This window comes from Ailuropoda melanoleuca, chromosome 15 (genome assembly GCF_002007445.2).
Source record: "Ailuropoda melanoleuca isolate Jingjing chromosome 15, ASM200744v2, whole genome shotgun sequence".
NCBI classification, from domain to species: Eukaryota; Metazoa; Chordata; class Mammalia; order Carnivora; family Ursidae; genus Ailuropoda; species Ailuropoda melanoleuca.
Window position 1 is genome coordinate 43,413,495 of NC_048232.1, and position 27,918 is coordinate 43,441,412.

The following is a 27,918-nucleotide window of genomic DNA, read 5'->3' on the forward strand; positions in this document are numbered from 1 at the left end:
TTATTTATTTATTCATTTGAGAGACAGAGTGCACACAAATGGGGTGGGAGGCAGAGGGAGAGGGAGAGAGAATCTCAAGCAGACGCCACACTGAGCGTGAAGCCTGACACGGGGCTCGATCTCACAACCCTAAGATCATGACCTGAGCTGACATCAAGAGCTGGATGCTTAATTGACTGAGCCACCCAAGTACCCCATGGAATCAAAGATCTAATTTAATCAATAGTTTGAATCATGGGAATTGTTAATACTTGATGACTTGGGACCTGCAGACATGATAATTTCTTAGGGTTCAACCTAGTCATTTAATTAAAGTCTTTTTTAGTTTAAACCTTGCTGACTCAGAGAGGCGAGTGGCACTTTCCCCACTGCAACCCCAATCTCCCATGTGATGTTATGGATTGCACGTTGAAGGACAAGTTCCTGAGCCTGGGTGGGTCTCCCTTTAAGTCACCATTTTGGCATTTATGTAGCCCCCAGCAGATGAACGGATGAACAGCGGTGCCTCAGCCTTGGGTTTCTCGGGACAACCAGCTGGGCTTTCTCACCATGGCTAAAATAGAACTATCTTAAATACCTAGTATAATTATTTTTATCAAGCTCTAATTAATTAGTAAAAAAGTAGTATGTAGATTAAGATGTTAAGATATTTGTTTTAAATAAAAATAAACACATGGGTCCACTGTAATACCTTTCTTAGACTAAAGTGGCTGAACTGCTATCTTTGCTTACTTTGAATAAGCCTTTTTTTTTCTTCTCTAAGGAAAACCTTTTAGTTTTTGATGGATATTTCAAAAGTCAAAAAGGTTTTGTCTAGCTTCTCATGATTTAAAAGTTTCTTTCTTTATTTGAGAGAGAGAGAGAATGAGAGAGAGAGCACAAGCAGGGAGAGGGAGAAGCAGTCTCCCCACTGAGCAGGGAGCCCAATGAGGGGCTCAATCCCAGGACCCTGGGATCATGACCTGAGCCAAAGGCAGATGCTTAACGACTGAGCCACCCAGGCGCCCCAACTTCTTATGATTTTAGAGTCAGAATCTCCTGCAGTCCATTTAACTCTGCCATTTGACTATCAAATTGTCACTGATTTGTCACTGGGAGAAGGCTGTGGCTGCCCATGTCCTTGCTTGATGGTAGTGGACAGGATTGTACATAGTTTGGGGGGTAGAAGGTCTGTGTTTAGATTTCAACTTATCCGAGCCTCAGTTGTCATACTGGCAGAATGGAGACCATACTCATAAGATGGTTTAGAAGCATGAATTAAATAATGTAGCCAAAGGACAAGTCCCATAAAATGCATTGATCACTGTCATTTCCCTTCTAACAACAGCTAGAGCTCCCTGAGCATTCGCTGTGTGCAGGGCACTAGGTAAGAATCCTGAGTGGACCCACTCATTTCATCCTTGTAGGAGGAAACGAACACAGTTTAAAGAAATTCAGCAACTTGCCTAAGAGATAACATCAACATGTCAAAGCAAAGATCTGAACCCAGAAAGTCTAAGAACACAGCTTATATGCTTAACCTCTGCACTACTCAAAGAGATGTTTTTTCCTAAAACCTATCACAAGTTGGTTAATACCATTTTGCTTTTACTTATCAAATATTTACAACTTTTAGGGGTGCCTGGGTGGCTCAGTGAGTTAAGTGTCTGCCTTCAGCTCAGGATTGAGCCCCGCATCGATTGGGCTCCCTGCTCAGCAGGTAGTCTTGTTTCTCCTTCTCCCTTTTCCCCTCCCCCCTGCTCATGTTTTCTCTCTCACTTTCTCTCTCTCAAATAAATAAATCTAAAAAATAATGTTTACAACTTTTATAATGAAAAAGCTTGAAGAAGTGGTTCTCAACTAGTTCATGCAGACACATCCCAGATGGTATTACAACTTTCTTAAGAGTTCGAGTGGTGAGTATGCAGTTCAGGCTCCAAGATCAGATGTGCAAAAAACAGTTGAATTTACTTTTCTCCATAATGAGACTTAACTTTCTATCAAGTCCTAGTCAGGTGGGTGGTAGAATGAAGTCCGGACAATTGCAATCAAGAATCACTCTCGCTTCTCTATCATATCTGGGGGCGTCTCCACATTCTTGTCCACCAATGGGGGCAGGAAGGAAACTAGTCCTCTTCTGTCACCTGTCTACCTCTTATATGCTGAGATGTACATCTTCCTGCCTGATTATTGATCACCAAACCCACAGATACAGCTCCATTTCAATGACTTCTGAGCCCCTCTCAAAAGTACAGGACAGGAGTGCCAGGGTGGCTCAGTCAATTAAGTGTCCAACTTTTGATTTCAGCTCAGATCACCATCTCAGGTTGTGAGATCAAGCCCCGAGTTGGGCTCCATGCTGGGTGTGGAGCCTGCTTAAGATTCTCTATCTTGGGGTGCTTGGGTGGCTCAGATGGTTGAATGTCTGATTTCGACTCAGGTCACGTTGTGAGGGTCCTAGGTTCGAGCCCCACATCAGGCTTCCTCCTCAGCAGGGAGTCTGCTTCTTCCTCTCCGTCTCCCCCTCCCCTCCTTGCTCACACGTACTTACGTGTGCTCTCTCTCTAAAACAAAACAAAACAAAAAAAACAAGTGTACAGGACAAATTCATGTGCTCCTCCATGCCTATCTGAGGCCATGGAAAATTGTGCAATACTGTCATAACTTTCTGCTAAGATAAGCCGCAGGCCACACAGCAAAAGTCACCTGTACCTTTTGCCAGATGTAGGTTAGACATGTGATGGCTTCCCAAGGGTTTGCCACCTCTCTAGACTTTACCCAGGAAGTGAGGCAGAGGTCACCTTTATCCTCAATAGTTCCCAAACCAGTGATGTGCTGGTAGATGTCTACCAACCAGTTCTCCAAGGGGAAAAGTCACGGTTTGTCTCAGTTGCTGGTTTCTGTGGCGTCACGATTCTCACCATGGCCAGTGTCAAGCTCCCTGTGTGAGGACAGTGGAGGTAGAATTGTGAAGAGATGCCAGGAGTGGCTCCCACAAGCAGGTGCAGCGGCCTCAGCACACCATGGCCTCCTCACCTGAGCTGAAATGGCTGCAATCCTCACTCATTCCATCGGCCCAGGGCTCCATCCAGGAGAGCCTCAGGGAAGGACCCCTTCTCCACAGCCCGCCAACATCGAGTCCATCTCCTTCCCATTCCCAGCCCTCGTCTGGCTACTTTGGGTCTCCTACAGGCTAGAAACAGTGGCTCTGCCTGACTACACAGTCATCCAATTTTTGTCTTTCGGAAACAAAATCCTAAAGCTTGACTTTCTTTCACTATTCAATGACAACCTTTTATAGGTAATAACAACTTGTATTCTAGTCCTGAATTTGGAGAGGGAAGCAGTTTAACAGAAAATGCCAGATTGGGGACTGGGGGTAAGAAGGACCTATATTTACAATATAGAAATCATAGCTCACTACATTATAAAGAACTCACTCCCTCTTGCCTCCCAACCCCCCACCAGCACTACCTGCCAAGGATGATTCTGTGGGTGACGAAGACGTGGCATGTATTTCCATGGTTGCCCAGGCTACAGGCTCGGGTGTGCGAGAAGCACAATTTCACTTATTTTCCTCTACAGTGAAAATTAACATTTTTAGGATGACAATTTAGCCAATTTATTAAAATTTAAAATATATATACTCTGTAACCCAACAATTTCCTATTTTTGATACATACCTATTATAGGCTGAATCGTGTCTGCCTCCTGCCCCCAAATTCATACGTTGAAGTTTTAACCTCTCAGTACCTCGGAATGTGACTATTTTTGGTGATAGTGTCTTTAAAGAGGTAATTCAGGTAGGATGAGATCATCTGGGTGGGCCCTACTTCAATAGGACTGGTGTCCTTATAAGAAGAGATTAGGACACAGGGAAGATCACGTGAAGACACGGGGAGGAAAGTCGCCTACAAGCCAAGGAGGGAGGCCTGGGAAGGAACCAGCTATGCCAATGGCTTAAACTCAGACTTCTAGCCTCCAGGTGTGTGAGGAAATAAATTTCTGTTCTTTAAGCCACCCAGTGTGTGGTGCTGTTTTACGGGGGCCCCAGCAAACTAACATAATACCCTAGAAACATACTTGCACGTTTTTACAAGGCAGGAATTTGCGGAGTAGTACTTAGAGTGAGAACTTGACTGCAAGGAATCAGAATGACAGAGGATGAGAGAGCGCAGCCAGCCAAGCCTTCCGCACACCTCTGCGGCTGTCCAGCCGCGGCACCTGCTCTCCTGAGCCTGAGGGCTTTCCTGTCGCTTCCATGACAAGCCAGGGCCTTGACGCCCCTGACGGTGGCTCACTTCCCACCGCATCCCAGCATCCTTCACACGGTGACTGATGGGAGCTCCCTCCCCCTCCGTGCTGTGCTACCAGCTCCCAGAGCGTCCCCAGCTGTGCTAAGCCAAGGCACTCGGCATGGTGGCTGGTTTAATAGTCCAGCCCCTTTACTGGATGCTTCTGTGATTAATCTCCAGAGTAGAGGCATCGCAGTAGCTGCAGTTTTCAATATGAAAATCATCCTCTCTCTTTTCTCTTTTTTCTAACTTCTCTTTCCAGTCCTGTTCAGGTGGGTGGAGCGCTGGCGTGAGGTCCAGACAGAAAGTCGCCAGGGCAGGGTGGCACACTTGTTAGGGGGTCCCCCACCCAGCCCTCTGGCCGCTGCCCCAAGTTCTTGTCTCATTAGCTAACTACAGTTTCTTCAAATACGAAGTTAAAATTTTTATCCCTCCCAATGTCACTCATCTCCTTTAAAATAGAGCAATTTTAGGCAATAAGATAGAAAATTACAACCATAGTTATAATTATTGAACTCGTAACTAGGTACCAGCATGAAGTTGCTTCCCGTGCATGAAATTATTTAATTTTCACAAGAACAATTTGAGACAACGTACTATTATCCCTACTATTATTACCCCTGTTTATGATCCATATTTCGTATACTATCAACTAAAACTCAGAGAAATTAGGTAACTGACCCAGGATCACACAACTAGCAAGAGGTAGAACCAAGATTCAAGCATCTTTTGTCAGATCCAAGAGTGAAAGAGCTCTGTTTAAAATGAACATTGAATAGGTGTTTCTCTTTTCCAGCTTCTTTGTTATTTTTTTTTTTTAAGATTTTGTTTATTTGAGAGAGAGAGAGCACGAGCAGTGGGGAGAGGGCGAAGCAGGCTCCCTGCTGAGCAGGGGATCATGGGATCATGACCTGAGCCAAAGGCAGACGTTTAACCGACTGAGCCACCCAGACGTCCCTAGCTTCTTTGTTGTCTTAAGATTGTTAAGAGAAATCTATTGCAGGAAGACTTGTGGAGATCGATTCATTCACCCAGTGCAAAAGATGTTAACATACTCTAACACATCGGACCATGTACCATTGCCATGTCTGGGTAGGAGATGCCTTGCAGAGGCCAAGGAAAAGATGTGTTCTCTAGAATCAACGCCTTGGACACATGGGAAATCAGAAGGCAAAGATGGGTCAAATGTTCTTTAAAGCAGATTGGTTTGGCCAAGGGAAAACCATACAAGGTTTGTTATTTTTATTTTACTCTTTGTGAACAAAAAGGAACAGCAGTAAATGACCCACGGCAGTGTGTTGCTGTTATCACTAACACACACGCAAACGTACTCTCGCCCACACACAAACCACACGTACCATATTTTACTGTAACGTAGATGGATTGGTTTGCTGTTAGCAACTAGGAAAAAGAGTTTAACAGGGGAATCTGTCACAGGAAAAAGGAAGAATCACTGGCTGGCTATGCTGCCCTTACGAGAGAAGAAAGTGGAAGTTAGTTGTCCATAAATTTGAAAATTTGAAAATCCATAAAGCATGAGTGGAAAATTATCTTTCTCCTTATATGGAATTAACAAAAACCAAATAGCCAAATGTCTAGTAGATGATTTTGTAAATTGCAACTCTGACATGTTTAAGTGGATTATTACTTTAAGAGACACTAAGATTAATGTGTGTGATTTAATATGTGTAATTTTTGCATGCATTTGAATGAATGAATGAATGAACATATTCACTAAATTTGTAAAATAGGGAGGGTTATCAGATATTTTTCTAGAAGCTTCTCCAATCAAAAGTATTCAGCATCTACATTTTATTTTTATTATGTTATCATTTAAGTAGTGAATAAAGAACTATACATGTTGAATATTAGTCTCTAGTAATCTGTATTTTTGTATTTCTTCAAATTATAAAAACAAATCTGAATGAAATGTCTTTTCTTGGGGCACCTGGGTGGTTCAGTCGGTTAAGTGTCTGTATTCAGCTCAAGTCATGATCCCAGGGTCCTGGGATCGAGCCCTGCATCAGGCTCCTTGCTTGGCGTGGAGCCTGCTTCTCCTTCTCCCTCTCCCTCTGCCTGTGCTCTCTCTTTCTCTCTGTCAGATAAATAAATAAAATCTTTAAAGAAAGTCTTTTCTTGGTCCCCACATTTTGATTCTGAATGATGAAAGAAAGTGACAAGTTCTTAGATCATTAATCCATGATGTTTTTAAAGACTTGTCAGCTACACTTCATGTAGTAATTAATTTAAATGATCAGGCTAGAGTGTTGGTAATGCCAGGTTATGCTAATTTGCAAAGCACTTTGGATGTTGCTTTTTAATTTTTTATTTAAATTCAATTAGCAAAGGTATAGTACATCATTAGTTTTTGATATAATGTTCAATGATTCATTAGTTGAATATAACACCCAGTGCTCATCGTATCACATGCCCTCTTAATGCCCATCACCCAGTTACCCGCCCCCCCACCTCCCCTCTAGCAACCTTCAGTTTGTTTCCTGGAGTCAAGAATCTCATATGGTTTGTCTCTCTTTCTGATTTCTTCCCATTCTGTTTTCCCTACCTTCCCCTATTGTCCTCTGCACTATTCCTTATGTTCCAGGTATGAGTGAAACCGTATGATAATTGTGTTTCTCTGATTGACTTATCTCACTTAGCATAATGCCCTCCGGTTCCAACCACATGGATGTAAATGGTGGGTATTCATCCTTTCTGATGGCTGAGGAATATTCCCTTGTATGTATGAACCACATCTTCTTTAGCTGTTTCATCTTCACAAAATTACAAGTCATACCTTATAATGTTATTGGTTCTTTATGGAACCAAAGAGTTAGCGTTGTCGTACAGAATGATTTTCAATTTTCTTTGGTTTGTCCAGAACTTTAACTGTTTTGACCTGACTAATTTTTTAACAGGAACATCAAATGCTGAGGTACTCATTGTGGGCAAAATCTTCCTGAGTGACATGCCCGAACTGACTGTAATTGAATTTATAAGTGTAAAGCTCTTACCTTTTCCCAGAATGTGTGGCATTTAGGTTAGTTTATGTTTTCTTCCTGAAATTACAAAACTTTGAGTTTTATATCATCAGTGTTTAAATAAAAAATAACTTGTAGCAAACATAGGAAATCTTTGATATTGGTTGGGTATATTCATTCAGAGACCAACCTTGCCTATCTTTCCTTTCATCAGTAATTATGGCGGGTCCTTTACCTCCGCACTGCCTGACTCCTGATAACATCTCCAATTCATGGTTACACTGGTACGGTTTGCATCTCTCAGGTAATTGATTCCACCTTCTGGAGTTGCTGAGTCACAAGACTGTAGTCAGTCTTTTTTGCTTTACCACATAACGGAAACAGACAAATCATTTCACCACCCCTGCCCCAAACTGCCTTTGTCTGTGTGAGCTGAATGTAGGTCATCACAGATAGGGCTTTGATGCCAGATGCCACAATTTTTTTTTTAAGATTTTATTTATTCATTTGACGGGGGCGGGGGGGGAGAGCGAGCACAAGCAGGGGGAGCAGCAGAGGGAGAGGGAGACCCAGGCTTTCCGCTGAGCGGGAGCCTGATACAGGGCTTGATCCCAGGACCCCGAGATCATGGCTGAGCCGCAGGCAGACACTTAACCGACTGAGCCACCCAGGGGCCCCCAGATGCCACAATTTTAGGATACATTGCCTCCTGCTTTCTAGATTTAAACTTATCCTCTCTAAAACATGCTCTCTACCCCCCCACCCCCATTATTTTAATGAAAGTTTGTCTTCCACACAATAGAACGTTTTGAGCATCTGAATAGGGGATATGAAACACCTTTAGAGACCTTAAGCCACGGAATCTTAAATCTTACAGATGAGGTTCACAGAATCAAAGAAATTTAACCAGCTTGCTCAAGGTAGAGTTGGAATTTGACTGTAGGTTACTATAACCCCAAAGCCAGTGCCTCCAAAACTACCTGAATATCAGAATCACTTGGAAGATTACACACACAGACTCCTGGGCCCCATTTCTGGGTAGTACCATGGATGGATCATGGATAGTCTCCCTCTACAGTCTATTATTTGCTATTTGCAGCTTTTTTTATTTTCTAGGTGGACTTCAGCCAAGAAAGGAAACTAAACCAAAGTATTTTTATTTTATTGAAGTACAATTAACATACAGTGTCACATTAGTTTCAGGTGTACAATATAATGATTTAACAATTCTGTATGCTTCGCAGTGCTCATCCCGATAAGTGTGCTTGATTCCCTTTATCTCTTTCACCGGACCCACCCCCACCCCCCCAACCTCCCCTCAGGCAACCAGGGTTTGTTCTCTGTATTCAAGAGTCTGGGGGTTTTTTGTTTATCTCTTTTTTTTCTCTTTGTTGGTTTGTTTTGTTTCTTGAGTTCCACATATGGCTGAAATCATGTGCTATTTGTCTTTATAAACTAAGGAAGATGTGAATGGTTTACAGCAGTTTCTCTTGGGCTGCCTCTTTTCCTTCCTGAAGTGGACTGTTTTCTGTCAGGCAAATGATATAAAAAGAAAATCGGAGACCACCTCTGGTGGGTAAGTGGGGAGGAAGCCCTGATCTATAGCATTGGCTGATTTCTATGGTGTAAATCCTCCCACCATGGCCAATTGCAAACTACTACCGAAGATTTAACCACTTGCTCACAACATTTCTGAGTATATAACAATAGGCCCAGAAGCCAGCTCCCACATACTAGTGGGTGTAGAATAATGGGGGAAAACCGAACAATTTCCCAACATTATCTAGATTGTCCATTATGTGATTCAAATTCGTTATAAACCCCCCAAACATCACTCTCTTTGGCCTCATGCTCTGACTTCCAAAGGCACCTCACTGCCACCAGTTCTCATCTCTCGCTCAATTTCCAAGGACATGTTCTGCTATGGGTCTGGAGCATAACGAAGCCATGGATGGGACTAGTGATTGGAAGAGAAGTGAAGGCCATCTTTGGATGACGACTCTTTCCCTCTCACCTGCCATTGAGCAGGGGTAGTACTATGGGAGAGCTGCCCTCTGCTTGAGAGAGGCTGATGTCCTTCGTGGGCCTCCCAGGGCCGGGGAGGAATTGAAATATGAAATAGGGTTATAGGAAGCTTGGCTCTCAACCTGAGAGGAAGAAGAGTGGCTGACCCGTCATGCCTCTACTCACCCTAGGAGAGAGACCCATACAGTCAGATCAGAGTGCAAGTTCAACATTACCAGGATACCCTCAGCTTGCTTTCAATCCTCGAGTTAAGCTAGAGGGGCAGGCTGTCTTCTCACATGACCAGGCCTGGCGGAACACAACCCCAACTAGTCCAATGACAGACACTGTTCCTTTGCCTGGAGCAGCCTTTGCACAGCTGACTCATCTTGGGAAAGTGAGTGATGATGGCAGTTTGAGAAAAACTGGGCCCTGAGCACGCTAACATGACTAATATCACCTCACGTAAAAGTACCAAAAACATATTCCAAAACCAAATGTAAATGATTCTAGGATCAGTTTCCATTTTAGATTATTCGTTCCTTTGGTAAACTTCCAGAAGTCAGGATAACTATCTTTTGGATGTCAACAACTACGACAAAGGGGAAATAATCCATCCTTGAGCATCCTGGGTAGCCAACCACACCCATGCTCTATGTAAGTGCAAACTTGTTCTGAATATTGACTCACTTTCATTCTGGTTGAATCCATTTGTACAGTAACTCAGTGCCCATATACCTTTTACCCGACTAGAAAGGTAGACACTTCAAAAGTTAAAAAAATAACTAACAAGTAAATCAACTAGAGAGAGAAGTGATCACAGTAGGACTCAAAATTTTAGCATAAACTCTCTAGAATAGACAGCACAGGTAGATTTTGAGTAAGAAGGCCTAGATTTAATTTACCAGCTATGAGATCTTGGTCTGGTCATTTAATCTAACAGCATTTTCCCATCTGTAAAATGAAGATCTTTATACATAAATCTCATGGTAACATTTCCTACCATGTACTAAGCATATTTATCATGTTCTTTACCCTAACCCTTAAAATCAGCATTTAAGAGTTCTTAATACGAGGTTCAAAATCCCAAGAGATCTAGAGGTGATACCAGAAAGCACACGCAAAGCCTACCATATATGCATATGTGTGCATTTTTATCTGGGTTCTCAACCAGGGACGCATGAGAATCTCAGCATCTGGAGCAAAGATGGGTGAAAGAACAGAAGCATAGATATGTGTATTTTGGAAAAACTTTCCATTGTGATTCTGTTTGCTCCCCAGTCTAGCTTGTGAGATACCAATTTTGACAAAAAGACCAAACCACCAGTTTACTGATTTGCATGCATACTCAAAGTAGAAGTTATATTAAAGATGAATAAATACTGAATTACCTATTTCCCAGAGAAATGAAAGTCTATATCCACACGAAAACTGCAAATATTAATAGCAACTTTATTCATTACAGTCCCACACTGCAAACAATCCAAAAGTCCACCGCTGGGTAAATGGACCAAAAGGGAATATAAACACCAAAACGTAATAAAGAGGACTTCCAAAAACACGCTGAGTGAAAGCGATATAAAAGATGGTTCCATTTATGTAAAATTGTTACAAACAATACTGACTGCAGATTAGCAATGGCCTTGGGATCAGGGGTGGAGGGAAGGACTGAACTGCAGAGGGAAATGAAACTTAGGATGATGGATCTGTAATAACAAATCTTGTAGGGCGGTTTCACAGATGTATATGTTCTTTCCAAACTCATTGAGCTGTAATTTTTTTTATTGCAGTTTGTTGTACATGAAATTATGCTTTAACAAAATTGATTTAAAAATTAACAATGCCAGGGCGCCTGGGTGCCACAGCGGTTAAGCGTCTGCCTTCGGCTCAGGGCGTGATCCCGGCGTTCTGGGATCGAGTCCCACATCAGGCTCTTCTGCTATGAGCCTGCTTCTTCCTCTCCCACTCCCCCTGCTTGTGTTCCCTTTCTCGCTGGCTGGCTCTATCTCTGTCAAATAAATAAAAAATCTTTATAAAAAAAAATTAGCAATGCCAGTGCCTAAACTACAGCAAGTATCATGGCATATTTCTCGTGTAACTGAAATTATTTACCCACAAACTCAAATGCATGTCCTTTGAGCTGCTTTCAGTACAGAATACTAATCTCTCAACACTCTTCTCTCCCCAGGGCCACTGAGTAGTGCTTTTAAGAGGCTGTCAGCAGGATACTACAAAGCTAAATTGTCACCCAGAGACTGGGGATAACCTCAACCTCATAAGAACCATTCCCTAATCTATCGAACATCCAATAGAGCAAGTTCATGTGGTGTGACTTACTCCAACGGGTGCACCCATATTTTACAGTCTGTAGCTTAGGTAACATAGACTGTTATACACAATTCCCTGCAAGCTAGCTATAATTCCTTTCTTTACTGTAGATCAGTGGTCATTGAAAACTCTATGGTAACCAATTAAACTAACCAACTTTTGAGAAAGAAGACAATGATACCTCTAAGCTTCTAGGGACACAGTAAGTTCCAAATTTATCTTACAGATAATATGCCTCAGTACATGTGTATGAAAGCTAAATGATTTTGTGTTCTAAACAGCAATTATACACTAATTTCTAACTTTTATTCCCAACTTTAGTGCCTTAATAACTTTTATCAACAAACTATTTTAATGTCAGTGAGATGTAAGCAAATATTTGTATGCCCAGTTATTTATAACCCCATAATATAAGATCTTTAACAACCTTACTGTGAATCAATGATTTGCAAAAGCACTTTTAACCAAATTAAGCGCTTTAAAACAGACTTTTCATTTGTTTTCTAACCAACAGGTATGACTATTTTGTGTATTTATCTTCAGTGTATTCTTATAAACATCACATTTATGAAATTCATATTTTTCAGAAAATCAATTTATGATTTGCAAGATGAAGTAAAGAGTAAGAAAACAGAATGTGTCCTATGAGAAAAGAATAGTCAAAAAGTATGTGTTAAATTTTTGAAAATAAATCTGCCTTGGAAGTGCTGCATTTTCCCTATATTCATACAAAATTATTGTGGACTCCAGTTTTGTTGAATTTGGACAGCTGCAAAAGAAGTAGAACATTTAGTTAACCTGTTTCTAAAAGATAATTATTTATTCCATGTAGCAACTTTCTGGAGAAGCCAAAAACGTGAAACACTTCAAACAAACAGAACTGAAATACTTGATCAATTTTTATTTCAAAATGTCTACAAAGTTTTAACTCTCCATTATACAAATAATTTTTCAAAATTTAGACATTATTCAAATGTAAGCCAAAGTCCTTATACAAATAGAATACACACAAAGATCAAAAATACATATTCTCTCAGCAAACTTTGTTACATAAATAAGAAAAATATATACAGCTCATATTTTCAATTGAAAGTACAATTTTCTTAACACTGCAACCACGTATAGAAGGTACTGAAATAAAAAGAAATGCTACAGCAAAAGTTACAGGAACAACAAATTCATCTTATGACATCTACAAATCATAAAGATACACATCACCAATCTTCAAGGAATATATACTTCACGCTTGGATCTTAATTTTTACTTCACTTTGTTCCTTTTTTAGAATATTCTGTGGATAGGTAAAATTCACAATTCTACCAGCTATCCTTGATATAAAACTTACAACATGTGAAGAAATCTATATCTTTGTACTTTGGGATAGGTGTCAAAGAATTCTTTAAGTTGAATTTTTATGAACCTGTGTTAAAATTTTCCAAGTAAACTGAATTGGCTATTGAAAAGTCAACCAATTCTTTTTAAGTAGGAAATGTTGGGGAAAAAAATCCAAACACTTAAAAGTCTCAACATAGTAAAGCAATAAAGAAAAATTATGCCAATTGTTCCTAGATTGTTAAGCAGCTCACTAGATACATATTTAATTATGTTTTGCCCCAGAAATTCTCCTTCCTTTTCTGAGCTCGTGCCAGAGTTTGAAAAGCCCGGAGACTAGAAGCTGCAGAGCGAGCAGAAATCTCAGATAATCTGTCCTCATCTGCAATGAAAAAATTATAATTAATGTAGAAAACATCTCTAATAAAAATACTGTTTTATAACATTAACAGAAAATTAAAAGCATCAAGCTTGGTAATGTCAATATTGACTCTGTCAGAAAAAAATTATTAAAATATAAGATATTAACATTTTCAGGATAGTTCACCATAATTTCCCAAGTTTACCATACTTAGAAATCAAACATTTTAATGCTAAATGAGCATTCTGTTTCCTGCCTGAAATCCCACAATGTCATTTTACCTAAACACATGGCCTGTGATTTCAGTATTACTTGGAAATAATTCATCATCATACTGTCTTGTCCTACTTTAAAAAGCACAGCTGTTCTAAAAAGCAAAAAGCTTTTTTGAGCATTTTTAAAACAAAATGCTATACCTTAACATAGTGCTTACATCACATTTCCAGAATAATTTCACTTAATGTAGAAATAATGTTTGACTTCAACATGCTATCCTTATTAGAGAAATTCCTCATTCTCAGTAAGGAAATCTATTATAAGGTTGTTTGTAAACACTGTTCTTCCATTAAGAAGAAAACACAACTGGATTCAAAGTGTCCAGATGTTTGCATTTCAAAACATAATAACTTGATTTCTAGCTCATTGAATTCTGAAAAAAGTCCCAAGTTTGCTAAGAGGAGAGAAAATCTTCAATGTATATGAACTTATAATACATAAAGTATTAATTCAAATTTACTTTCAAATCCAAAATTTATAAATTCAGTAATTTCATACATTTTAGGATGAATTAAAATAATAATTTTGATTGTTCACATCAGGAATTCAAAATTCCTCCTGCCACTATTAGAAGCAAATGAATTTGTCAGAATGACTGCTACACAAGAAAAAAGTCCATTTTCCCTAATCATATTTTTTTGAGAACTGAAAATTGACAATATATAGACATTTGAAAAAAATAATAGATATGCTAGACCAAATTCCTGAACCCCCAGCTAGCCAGGATGGAAAAACAGAGGGAGTACTGACCTCAGGTGTGATGCTAGGCATAATCTCTCTTATCATCTGTTTGCCCTAAAAAAAATTCTTCAAAATTTTGGGTCCCAGTTTACTCACTTGTAAATGGGGATAATTTTACCCCCCTCACAGGGTTTCACAGATCTAATGAAATAATATCTGTGGAAGTGCTTGGTAAATTATACAGTGCTAATCCAATGTTGAGATCATAATACTATTATGATCTACCATATAATAAAACCTCACACTTTGATCATTTGTTAATTCACTACAGAAATACCTTCATCATTAAAGACTTCATGCTGAGGCAACTGGAAATTGTTCATCTTTGCTTTTCCCACTGAAAAAAGAAAAAAGGCAGAAAAATTATCCTTCAAAGCCACCTAACAGTATATCTTATTTACAGGAGAATCTTAGTGAAAGTAGACTGTCAAAAATTTTATTATTTTATATTTTAATAGAAATTATTATTATCAGACCATTCACTAATTTATAATGTGCTTAGCAAATATGTAAACAAACAATAGAAAATTTCTAGAATTCTTTACAGTGACAATATTGATCTATTCTAACTTTAAAGAAATGCAGTAGGCTTCTGTTTTTAAAGATTTATTTATTGGGTGGGGGTGGAGAGGCAGAGGGAGAGGGCGAGAGAGTCTTAATGCAGACTCCGTGCTAAGCGCAAGCAAGCCTGACATGGAGCTCAATCCCATGACCCTGAGATCACAACCTGAGCTGAGACCAAGAGTCGGGCGTTTAACCCACTACGCCACCCAGGCGCCTCAAGAAATGCTGTAGGCTTCTGTTTAAAGATGGCAGGTGGGCTACACACATTTATAAGAAGGACATAAACCTATAGCACAGAGAAAATGAAAGACAATGAAACAGCAACAAAATTTTGGAAAATGGAAAGCAAACAGAAAAGCAGTGAGTGTGTCCTTGTCATACCTAAGCTGAATCCTAAGCCAGCAGAGGAAGGAAACCAAGAAGCAGCTAATTTGTTCCCTCTCCTGGCTCAGGTTTAGGAGTACTAAGTACCCTTGAAAGTTGGAGTGAAGGTAAGACTGAACCAGGAAACTGGTTTACAGAACAGGCTGCCAAATCCTTCTTTAAATTTGCACAGTTGGCTCACTGCCCTTCCTCCCAAAAAAGGCATGGAGGTTCCATCTCCAAAGATTTACCAGAGCGATTCTCATTGAAGGACACAGGTTCAACTGAGGGCAAGGGTACCACCATCAAAACAGGGGAATTCTATATATCATTTATCTCTTCAAAGAGATAGAACATGACAGCCATAAAATAAGGACAAGATGCTGTATCAGGGGAGCATACAGGGTTAAAAAATTCTTAGAAATTAAAAACATAGCAAAAAAAATTTTTTTAACTCAGAAGAAGAGGTAAAAAATAAAAATGAGTAACCCTTTCAAATTAAAATAAAAAGACAGAGATGGAAAATAGGAAAGGTAAGATAAGAAAATAAGATCATGTCCAACATCAGAATAACAAGGCGTGCCAGGAGAGGAGGAAACAAAAAATGGAGGGGAAGGAATTACTGATTAAATAATTCGAGAAAGTGAGGAACCAAGTTCCCCGGCTGAAAAAGTCCACTGAGTACTAGCAAAACGGAGACCTGTGGTAAAAGCTCAGAGCACTGAGTACGAAGAGAAGGTCTCCAAAGATGCCAGGGGAAAAGAAGCCACACACAATGATAAAAAATGAGAACACAAGACTTCTCAACAGTAAAAGTGGAAGCTAGAAAAGAGCACAGCAAGGCCTAATAAAATGAAAGAAAAATAACTTATGGCCTTGAATTCTCTATCTAGGCAGCATTTAGCAATGTCTGAAGACATCTGTAGATGTCACACCTGGGAAAGGGGTGCTACTGGCATCTAGGGGGTTGCCTCTCTGTGTATAGGAAAGAACTTGAAAGAAGCCTCACACTTGGGGTGCCTGGGTGGCTCAGGTGGTGAAGCTGCTGCCTTTGGCTCAGGTCATGATCTCGGGTCCTGGAACTGAGCCCCACATTGGGCTTCCTGCTCAGTAGGGAGTCTGCTTCTTTCCCTCCCTCCACCCGGTCCCCATGGCTCTTACTCTGTCTCTCTCAAATAAATAAATAAATAAATAGAATCTTAAAAAAAAAAAAAAAAGAAAGAAAGCAAGCAACCTCACAATTATACAAAAGTGAACTGGGGTTATAGCACAGTTAGGTGTTCCAGAGAGGAGATGAGACTTTCCCCATTTAAAGAAATCTGTTACCTTAACTAAAATACTAGGTAACATAATTGATTAACATATAGTACTTACTTAAGCCTTTGTACCCATCATACTTTCATTTTAAAAGACAAAAAATTAAAACCAAAATAATTACCATTATGCTGAAATTCTGGATCTCTCAGAGAGCCCTGAATCCGACGAGAGGGATGCCAGTAGGAAGCAGCACAGGGAGGAGAAGGAGACTGCCCAGGTGTGTTTGTTGGATATTCTGGAATTTTTGAAACTGGAAGAGTTACCTCAGCAAATTTGGGGATATTGGTTTCAGAATCTTCCCTCAAAGGCAGGGGATCGATTGTTTTTATACCAGCAGCTGGAGAAGTCAGGAGGGATATAGCACGACTTTCTTTCTAAGTGATCCCCAAAAAAAAAAAAAAAAAAAAAAGTGTCTGTGTATATATATAAAAAAACAAACCTTTAAACACACAAAAAATAAAACCATAAAAGCAGTAGGAGAAATTATGGGGAAAATCTATGTAAATTCTGTGTGGGGAAGATTTTATAAGCCTAACAACCAAAACTGGTAAACATATCTAGTTATATAAAAATATATAAACATTAAAATTTTTAAATCACAAATTTGAGGAAAATATACAAATACATTGACAATGAATTATCATTGCTACATAAATATTTCTTTTAAAGTAGTAAAATATAAACTAAAAATGGAAAAATGATATATAAGCAATTTATATAGACAAATTACAAACAGCAGAAACATCCTATCTCACTAGTAATCAAATAATTTCAAAATAAAAGCGCCAAGATACTAATTTTTCACTTAGCAAATTAAAAGATAAAAATTTTTTTTAAAAGTCACACTATAATACCCAATGCTGACAAGGATATAAAAAAATTGGCACTCTCCTAGAGTGTTGTTGGGAGCACAATCTTTCTGGGGAGCTGGTGAAACAGCAAAAGCCTTAAAATTTTGTGTTCTTTTATCACACAATAACACTTGCAGAGTATTTACACAAAAAGAGATAATATGAACAAAAAAGTAGGTAAAGGATGATTTCTTTACAGCATTTCTTCAAAACAAAAAAATTAAGAAATAACAATAGGCATCTGGTTTTAAAAAATTGCTTTCAAGAATAAACAGCTGGTACAACTATAGGTTGCATATCATGTCACTATTAAAACTTAATTGTAAGTGATATTTAATGATATGTAAATATGTTCACAATTCATTGCCAAGTGAGAAAAAAATAGATTATGAAACCTTATCTCCAGCACAATAGACAAATACACTATATACCTAAAGAACTCAAGCATTCAATAATGGCTGCCCCTGAACAGTAGGGAGGACAGCATTTATTCTGTTTAGTTGGTCAGTATTTTCTGTTTTCCACAGTGATAACGTATCACTATCCTAAAAGTCCTTGTATAATTGTACTTATTAGGAGAATTCAAACCAGTAAAATCACAGTTCCAAACTTCCCTAATTATTCCTTGTAAATGTGGCCTTTACTCATTGACTTTGGGTTTATTGACACAATATTCAAAACACTGCTTTCTGACCTTAGATACTGTTTTCTGCAATTAGAGAACTTACTGCTTTGAAGTGGAGAAGGCCTGAGGTCTTCTCTGACAAACATTTCTCTTTAAATCAAGATCTAAAATAAAATCACAAATCTTTCTCTTGCTTCCCTTTTTATAATTATAATTAGCACTTAGGAAAACTGTTTGATTTTTTTTTCTTTTTCTACATCCATACACAGAATTTGAGATCTGTCATATTGGTTTCACTATGGCTAAAAAGGCCTGAATGAAACTCTAGAATATTTGTAACATATGGGCTTCCCAAGTTTAATTTAATGGCCTTGGTGATCTGTTTTTGAGCCTAAAGCCTTCTCATTGGCCTCACCCCATCCCCACCCCCATACAGCCCATTCTCCACTGAATAGCCAGAGTGATTTTATTACGTAAATCAGATCATGTTTGCTGTGTAGCTTTAAACTCTCCCAGAGCTTCCCAGTGTCTCAGAATGACATCCCCCCTCCTTACCCAACCCCCCCCTCCAAAGCTCATTTCCTACCCTCTCCTCGCCCCAGTCACACTGGTCTTCTTACTCTTTAAAACTCTCACTGCCCGCACACTTGTACTTACTGCTCGCTGCTACTCTCTGCCTGGACACACCCCTCATGAGTCAGCTCTTAGCTAAAATGTCACCTCCTCAGAGGTGCCTGTCCTGATGGCCTAATGTAAAGTAACCTCACCCCCACCTCAGAGGTCCTTTGTGATTTTATCTGTGCTGAAATTATCTTTTTAAAAAATTATCTATTTCTCAAAATGAAAAGGTAAGCTCCATGATGGCAGGGATTCTGTCGTGATTACCAATGAATCCCCAGATCCTAGAACGGTGCCTGACACATAGTAAGAGCACATTACATATCGAATTGAATGAATGACAGTGAAATTCCTGATGTCCCCCTCCAAAGGTGGTTTCTGTCCAGAACTCTCTTACTCAGTACATGGCATCCCCATCAATCCTGTTGGGCAAGACAGAAACCTAAAAATCATTCGTGGTCTCTCACCGCCCCCATGATGCAACCCTAGCACCAAGCCTTGATTTTGTTCCCCTTACACAATTCTTCAGTTTCATCCACTTCTGTCCAGGCCCACCCTCCTTACAACATGTCCTACTTCGAATACCCCAATGACCTTCTAAGGGTAACCACAGTCTACTCTTGCCTTCCATGGCAACCAGAAAGGTCTTTAAAATATTTCAATGGCTTCCCATTGCTCTCAAGAAAATGACAAAAATTTTCCATACTGCTATCTTTTCCAGACTCATCTTGACCTATTCCCTGCCACACACTATACTTGCCTTTGTTTCTTAGAACCCTATGGGGGCCCCTGGGTGGTATACAATTTGCTAAGCATTCAACTCCTGGTTTTGACTCAGGTCATAATCTCACGGTCATGAGATCAAGCCCCACATCAGGCTCCTCCACTCAGTGTGGAGTCTGCTTAAGACTCTCTCTCTTCCTCTTCTCTGCCCCTCCCCACAGTCGCTTGCACACTCTCTCTCTGTCTCTCTCTGAAATAAATTAATTAAAAAAAGAACCCTATGTTCTTTCTCACCACAGGATACTGACACATGCTATGCTTCTCTCCTCCACCCTTTTTACCCCGTCAACTCTTCCTCTTCCTCAATATCTCAACCCAATTAGTATTTCTTCTAAGAAGCATCCTTGACTTCCAAGAAGCTTCCAGACTTCCAATTTTGGACCACCACCTCCTATCTTTAAAACTAATCCCCGTGGGTACCCCAATTTCAACAAGTCTGCCAAGACCTTCCACTGATCCTGTCACCTCTGCACTGTGCCTTACCTTCCCAAGTCCTATTTTTCTGCCCTAACTAACTCAACCTCCATGACCAATCATCACAGTCAATTACTGGCATATACCTTAACTCCCTGACCCACTTTCTCATTTCCTCTTACTCCTTGACAAAACATGAACCCCAGTTAAATCCAACTCTCTACTTATCCTGCACCTCTGCACCCAAACATGGCTGGAGGAAAACACACAACTCATCATGACTGGTCTTACATCAAATTTGTGACCACCAACCAAAAATGAGCCCTGTATGTTGCCCTGCATTATCTCACAGTTCCCTGGCCCACTCCCTCTCCCACTCTCTGAAAAGACCATTTCATGCCTCCTTTTCCTTACTCAAACCTCCAACCTTTTCTTCCCCAGTCTCATTTTCATCAAGCATCTTTCTGCATGTACCACCAAAAAACAATCCGAAGAGATTTTCCCAAGGCCCCCCCCACCACATCTCCCTATTTAATCAGCAATGCTCACATATTCTGCCTCCTCTGTAACAATGAAGGAACTGTCAGAGTGCCTAAAATCAACCCTTCCATTCGCTCTTCCCCCAGATCCTATGCAACATCTTGAGGGGTGTGCGGCACTCAGTGCACAGGTGCAAAGGGGCTGGCTGGGGCTGCATCAGCTCTTTCTCTCTTGAAAAGTGTTCTTGTTGGGGTGCCTGGGTGGCTCACTCAGTTAAGCATTTGCCTTTGGCTCAGGTCATGATCTCAGGATCCTGGGATCAAGCCCCAAGTTGGGCTCCCTGATCAAGGGGGAGCCTGCTTCTCCGTCTCCCTCTGCCCCTCCCCCATGCTCACACTCTTTGTCACTCTCTCAAATAAATAATCTTTAAAACAAACAAACTGTTCTTGTCAACATATAAATGTGCTGTTATTTCCTTCATCTTGACCTCACTCCCAACTACCACCTGTTACTCTGCTCCCCTTCACGGGAAAGACTCTTAAAACAATTGTCTGTGATGACTGCCTCTGATTCCTCTCATTTCTCTTGAACTCACTTGCATTTCGGCTTTGTCCCTCCCCACCACCAAAACTGCCCTTTGTCAAAGTCACCATCATCAGTTCTCATACCTTACTGATCCATCAGTAGCACTGACACTCCCTCCTTTTCTTAAAAAAGATTTTATTTATTTATTTGAGAGAGAGAGACAGAGATAGCGCGAGTGAGCATTAGCAGGGAGGAGAGGGAGAAGCAGGCTCCCCACCGAGCAGGGAGCCCGATGTGGGGCTAGATCCCAGGACCCCGGGATCATGACCTGAGCCGAAGGCAGACGCCCAACCAACTGAGCCACCCAGGTGCCCCTGACACTCCCTCCTCCTTGACACCTGCAAGATACCACGGTCTCCTATTTCCCACCACCTCTCTGGCTATTTCTCAACAGCCTCTTTGCTGGTTACACCTCAACTTCCCAGTATCAGAAAACTGGGGCTGACACCTGTCCACACATACCCTTCTCTATCTGTACCCACTCCCCCTGATGATCTTCCCCAGTCTCAAGACCTCACACACCTGTGTCACCTAGACGATAAACACTCAAATCTGTATCTACAGCCCAGCCTCTCCTCCCACACTCCAAACTTGAAAGGCAACTGCCTGTTCGACATGTCTACTTGCACATCTGATAAGCTTCTCAAACGTATATGTCCAAAATAGAACTCTTCGCTTTCCCTGACAAACCTTTTCCTGACACGGTCTTCCCCATCTCAGTTAAGTGGCAACTCCGTCCTTACTGCACAGGCCAAAAACCTTGAGTTGTCCTTGATTCTTGTCTTTCTCCCATGCCATATCTTAACCATCAGCAAATCTGGTCAGCTACACCTTCAATGCACATCCAGAATCGGACTTCATCGCACGACCTCCACTCCTACCAGTATGAACCAAACCACCATCACCTCTTGCCTGGATAGTGTAACTGACTTCTCCCTAGTTTCATGCCCCTGCTCTCACATCCCTACTGTCTGTTCCCAATACAGCATCCAGAGTAACCATGGGAAAACCTAAGTCAATTTGTATCACTCCTCTGCCCCTCCAAAGGCTTCCCATTTCATTCAGAATAAAATTCAAAGTCTTTGCTATGACCTATAAGGCTCTATACAGTTTAGTTCCCCACTATGCTTCCAAACTCATTGCCTACACTCTCCCTCTCTTGCTCTCTGGCTGGTCCCCAAGGAATCGGGTACCTGATTACCTCAGGGACTTTGCACTTGCTGTTCTTTTTCCCCCCGGAATGCCTTCCTATGTATGCATATGCGTCAATCTCTCACCCACTTCAGATTCTGCTCAAATGCCACCCTCTCAGTGAGAACTTCCCTGGTTACTTCCTATTTACCTCCCCTGCTTTATATTTCTCCTTAGTCCTCATCACTGTCTAAAATACTGTGTATTGCACCTAGTTATCTGTTTATTGTCTCCCTTCTCTACTAGAATAGAAGCTCAATCGGGGCCAGAATTTTTGCCTGCTTCTTTCACTGTGCTCTCCCTGTCTCTCTCTCAAATAAATAAAATCTTAAAAAAAAAAAAGTGTATCAGCAGAAATAGAATGTTACTGTCAGAAAAAACAATTCAATGCCTTGCCTTTACTGAAAGCAGGTTAATAGCATCATCTCCACACGACACATAGAACTTTCTAAAATCTGAACCTATTATTCATTTGTTACATGTGACTAAAATAATCACTTCCTAAAGAGATGTTTTTCCCAAAAAATATAAATATTTACCTTCCTAAAATCATTCTTTGCAGTTTCTAAGCCATCCTGAGAAGACACTCTTTTCCTCTGCTCTGGGACTGGAAGCCTCACTTTAGATGGAGACACTAAAACAGCACCACCTGGAAAAATGCAGAAGACAACAAGTCTCAAACTAAATTCTCATACAGAAAAAGCAGGTAAAATAAGAACCACAGCGTCTGCCATTACCAACAGCTGGAGTGGTGAGATCGTGATGAGTCCTTTGGATTCCACCAAGTTCTCTCAGCTTTGGAGTAGGAAGCCGGCCTCCTTTTCCAGAAGATACAGACGAAGAATCCGACCTACAAGTCCAAACAATCTACTATGAAGCATTTCCTCCAGAAAATAGGATTAAAAATATTTTGTCGTTACTGTGCAATAAGAAAATACACAGTTTATTAGATAAGGCCATTTTGTTTCTGAAAAAAACAACAAATCCCCATGCAGTTAAGAGTGATTGAATATCGGAAAAGAGGGAAGATCACTGCCAGTCACCAACAATAGAGCAGAGAATCCTTCCATTAAATCAGGGCCTAAGTTTCCTATTAGGCACAAAACTCATGACAGAATGATAAGGGATTTGGATTATGAACAAAAGGCATCATTATCAGTGGTAGAGAACCACTGCCCAAAGCAATTAAGATATAAACCAACAAGAATTAGCTATTTGCAGAAATCACTTATTTTAATACTACAAAACATTATCTTTTTTTTGGTAAAACATTTGATATTAAAGAATATCGGCTATTTTCCTCAAATCACAAAGAAAGCCATTCTCCCAGACACATTTACAAATCTGGTAAATCATAATTAGCAGGACATACATGAAAATAACCCTAACGACTTCCTCCCCCCAGTGTTCAAGTGTTCAACTACCAATTATTGGTGACTCAAATACCTGAGTCAATCAAATTACAAATCATATAAAAATGCCTGCTTTGTGACATTAAAGTAACATCTGTTCTTTATCAGTCATAAAACCAAGAGTGTAAGCCACTGTACTTAGTGACAAAACAAAAAATATTAACCGTGTGCATAATGCTTCCATATACTGATCAACTTAAAACCCTCACCCTTCTTTCATCTTGTCTGCCTTAGATTTTTCATGTACTTCCAACTTCTCCAGCTCTCCCGTATGAACCTGCTTGTCCTTTTCTGCTTTCTCCTCCTCTTCCTCCTCCTCCTCTCTCGGCTGTTTCTGCAAGCCTTCATCCGGGTTCTCTGCATCCCATGCCAGGCGCCTTCTAACAGGTGTGGTGGGAGCATCTGACAAACCCAATTTCTCTGTGGTATTTTTCTGGGGCTGCTCTTCCAAGACAGGCCTTTTTTCTTCCAGTGTTGTAGGAGGACATTTCTGCAAAGTCTTATGGCTTGTAGGATCTCTGCATAACAGAAATAGTTTCAAACTTGAGTTTGAGGTTTCTAGTTTATACTCAATTTAACAAGTCTGTCATTCCCTTCCAGTGTTCACAACTGTTTCCCACAGATATTACTTTGCCCAGATACTGAAGAAAGAATTCTAATTAAGAGTTCATTTGACAGTATAATACACTAAAGTTACAATTAGGATTTTCTATTAAAATACTCTAAAATAAAATACATGTATCACCTCTTACTCCTACCTTCACACATGTATCACCTCTTACTCCTACCTTCACACATGTACCACTGTTGACAACACTCGTGAGTGTCTCCTAGACTGGCATTTACGCACATAAACGAGGACTCCATGTGGTCTAACTTGTTCACTTACTCAATTAGGGTTTATGCATAAACTCAAGTGTACTTGTGGATCAAGCAAACTGATTCAAATTGTACACTTTAGATAGATTAATCTTTTCCAGTCATTCCTAAAGAATGGATTTTGTGATGAATTTTAAAAATCAGATGTCATAATTAGAACTTAAAGTTCAATTTGGCTTATATGACTTTATTAATATATCACAACAATCAATGTGCTGTTTCTCTTATAAAGCTATATAATGTTCAATTTAAAACCTAAAGAGCAGAAAGCTGTCCCACAGAATCAGGGCCTAAGTGTCATATTAACCACGGAAATCCATTAATGAGTGGTAACAAGATATACACGAGCTTATATTCTCTAAGTTGCCATGTTGTTGCTACCTTTTCTTCTTGTTACTTTTTAATGTTCTTTCCATCTATTGTATAATCATTCCTAGTTTACCCTTAAGAGATATCATAAAAATTACATATATATAAAGTCCAGTCTTCCAGATTTACACTACGTATTATTTAAACACAGCCTTACTTTTCACAGAGAATACACTAAAAATAATGAAATGTAATAAATGGCTGGCATATCTCCATTTGATCGGAAGACAAATTTTGAGTGGTCATGTCAATTTCCTATATGATTCCATGACCTACCTAAGCTACAACATACATCTGTGCCATCCACAAAGAACATAGCTCACCCAGCAAGATCTAGAGCTCTGATGTTACTACTAATGGTTCTTTCTGAGCTTGTGGTGGAGGAGACATCCCAACAGCAGTTGTTGTCAGACAGAATCTGATTCAGATGGTCCCGAGAAAAATGTGTTCCTTGAACTCGTTTCCTATAAAACTCAGCCTTCTCTCGGAGTTCTTTAACCTACGCAGGAGAGTTGAGACATTGTGTGTTACTTTAAGTGCTCCTTTGCAAATATCACCACGTAGCTTATCAAAGATGATGCACAAATACAGCCAGAGAACAGGGAGAAAAGAAGGCAAAAAGAGCCACAGACACTCATCAGACTATGTGCGTTTTTAAGCAGAAATGAAAACAATCAAGCTAAAGCACAATACAGTTATTTTATTTCAGGCCAGCAGGCAGGAAGGAGAATTTGCAGCAGCTAAGAAAAATACTTCGTATTTCGACTGAAATTACACAAGTACTGTATGCATTATTACAGTTTTTAAAAACTCAAAAGCAACCAACCTCCGCATACCACATGGCATTTAGAGAAGCCTAGGAGAGGAATACAGAAACACACTTAATGACAGGTTAACGCCATAGTTGAATATTAATGGGTATCAATGAAATACCTGATTATTCTTCCTTCTAAATATATAACAAAGTTGTCAATCAATATTTTTAAATTATTTTTAGTAATATTTAATTCGCTGAGCAAGAGATCTTAATATTACCTTGAACACCAGCCACATTCTTGCATGGCTGGAGTGCTATCAACAACAGGTAACCTATTATTATTCCTACCCCCCACCTCTGGAAGAGTAATGAGAGTAGGACGTGCCAGAAACCCCTATCCTGGCTTTACTTCCTGGCTTCCACAATAGCTGCTACTACCAGAGAAGCCCCCAGTGAGAGAATCATGAGGCTTCCTTCTCCAAATTCCTCAACGTTCCCTTGGCATCAGCAAAACCTCAACTTTTAAGAAATGTATTAAATAAAAGAATAGCCCACAAAATAATAATTGTAATATATTCAGCAAAGTGACAATACAAAAAAAAAATGTTCTGATGAACTCTAAGGTAATTTGAATTCCCTAATATGCAAATAACATCTTTTCATATGGAAAGGAGCCTTTTATACGCTTTGAAACCCTTTCACCTTATGCGTCATACTGCCACCTGCTGGCTTCCCTAAATTCAATTCCACCACGTAAAAAAATTAAGTTGCAGCTTACGATTCTGTTTAAAATCATCTTTATTTATTCTTCAAAAGCTCAATTTTTCCTATCATAAAGATGGAATAATAACATTAAAAGGATATGCTGATACTGTCTGCTAAGATTTTCTTTCACTTACAAGCAAAAAAGCAAATGATGAACTTGGCATTGCAAGCAACTAGAGAAACACATCCACAGGTCCTTAAGGAGACACTCCTGAACGCAAAGGGATAAAAGTGTTACATCTGTAGGGAATTAGCCAAAGCAAAGGACTGCACCTGTGATGGTGGCATAAAAAACTATATAATCCCAGCAGGATCCTACTGTTCTAATGAACCAAACCTGAAACACTTCTGAAGGATAATTCAGGATATTTTCTTCACCGCCAAGAAAAATTGAGCCATGTTCATCTAACATTTCTGTTAATTCCTAAACTTTAATCCCTAATAGTGGTTTTTGCATTTAACAGGTGGAACTGAGACATACAGTTTGAATCTACTGAACTACTAACCAGGGTGTTTTGCTGGTTTTGTTTTAAGTAGGCTCCACACACAACGTGGGGCTTGAACTCAGGACTCCAAGATCAAGAGTCGCATGCTCTACCAGCAGAGCCAGCCAGGCGCCCCCTCACCAGGGTGCTGTGAATGCACAAAGGCCTTGTTATAAAGGGCCTTGATATAAACCAGATTTTATTTCTATTAAATTCCCTCATGTTTCAAATGTTTCACAGCTGCTCCCTCACCTACATGGTAAAATCTTCAAGCTTTAGTACAGCTTCCTCCAGTTCTCAACGCCCTTCATGCATATCTCCATTAGTACTTACTTCATTCTACTGGAATTAATTGCTCTTGTCATTCTCACCCATTAACCTATAAGCTCCACAATGTGAGGGAAAATGCAGCACATCCTGTGTGCTGAGTGTGGACTAAGTGCTAGGCCTGAGCTGGATGGCTGAGAGCCAGAGATAAGCAAGAAGGTCCCCACAGCACTCAATGTGCTCACAGTCCGATAGAGGAGGCAGACCTCCTCCTCTATGATAAATTATCATCATAATACTGGATGGTCTATGCCATAATAAACAAAGGAGATATAAATTGAAGGAGTGGTTCAAAAGGGGGTCCATCAGCCCTGTACTGTATGTAAGGTGGGGGGTGGGAAAGAGCAGCAGAGAAGGCTGTATTCCATCCAGGTGGGAGCACCTATTGTCTGATGAATGAGAGAATGGGTAAATATCCCCTCCATGTGCACAGTGATCTGGTTTTACTTGTCGACAATATTTTTTTAAAAAGGAGATACTATGGAAATTTTGTAAAACTTTATTCAGTTCTATTTGTTATTTACCTTCAAAACTCAACGTTTGAAATTTAACAGCAATCTTTATTAATAATCTTAGTGCTAATGTTAGAGTGGTTTACAAATACCTAATTTTAGATTTCTATGATCCTAAATTAGGATGAAAAAATAGAAAGCTGATATTTCCTACAGCAAGTTGTTCTACTAGAAAAGGAAAAAAACCTAATGGCATGAGCTCAATATCAAGAACAATCCCTACAGCCCACAAGCAGAGCCACTAAAAAGGATATGAACTCAAACTCAATTAAAACAACATGCACACCCCTTTCCAAGTAACACCATCAGATTATAGGATACAAATGC

General features: G+C 40.0%; 1 protein-coding gene across 10 annotated transcripts in view; it reads right to left on the minus strand.

Annotated features, from left to right (window-relative positions):
• Positions 1–12,456: 12,456 nt before the first annotated feature.
• MDM1 (Mdm1 nuclear protein) overlaps positions 12,457–27,918 on the minus strand; it is a 185,650-nt gene continuing 170,188 nt past the window's right edge. For 8 of the 10 annotated variants that reach the window (XM_011223779.3, XM_034643850.1, XM_034643849.1 and 5 more), the window contains 8 exons: positions 25,572–25,601; positions 25,069–25,244; positions 23,707–24,015; positions 22,823–22,935; positions 22,625–22,734; positions 16,660–16,912; positions 14,572–14,631; positions 12,458–13,298 (listed from right to left, as the gene is read on the minus strand). In XM_011223779.3, coding sequence (XP_011222081.2) covers positions 13,186–13,298; positions 14,572–14,631; positions 16,660–16,912; positions 22,625–22,734; positions 22,823–22,935; positions 23,707–24,015; positions 25,069–25,244; positions 25,572–25,601 — 1,164 coding nt within the window. In that variant the 3' untranslated portion in view covers positions 12,458–13,185. Of the gene's footprint in view, positions 13,299–14,571; positions 14,632–16,659; positions 16,913–22,624; positions 22,735–22,822; positions 22,936–23,706; positions 24,016–25,068; positions 25,245–25,571; positions 25,602–27,918 lie in introns of all 10 variants that reach the window. The other 2 variants (XR_004620748.1, XM_002918321.4) reach the window with 2 other exon arrangements.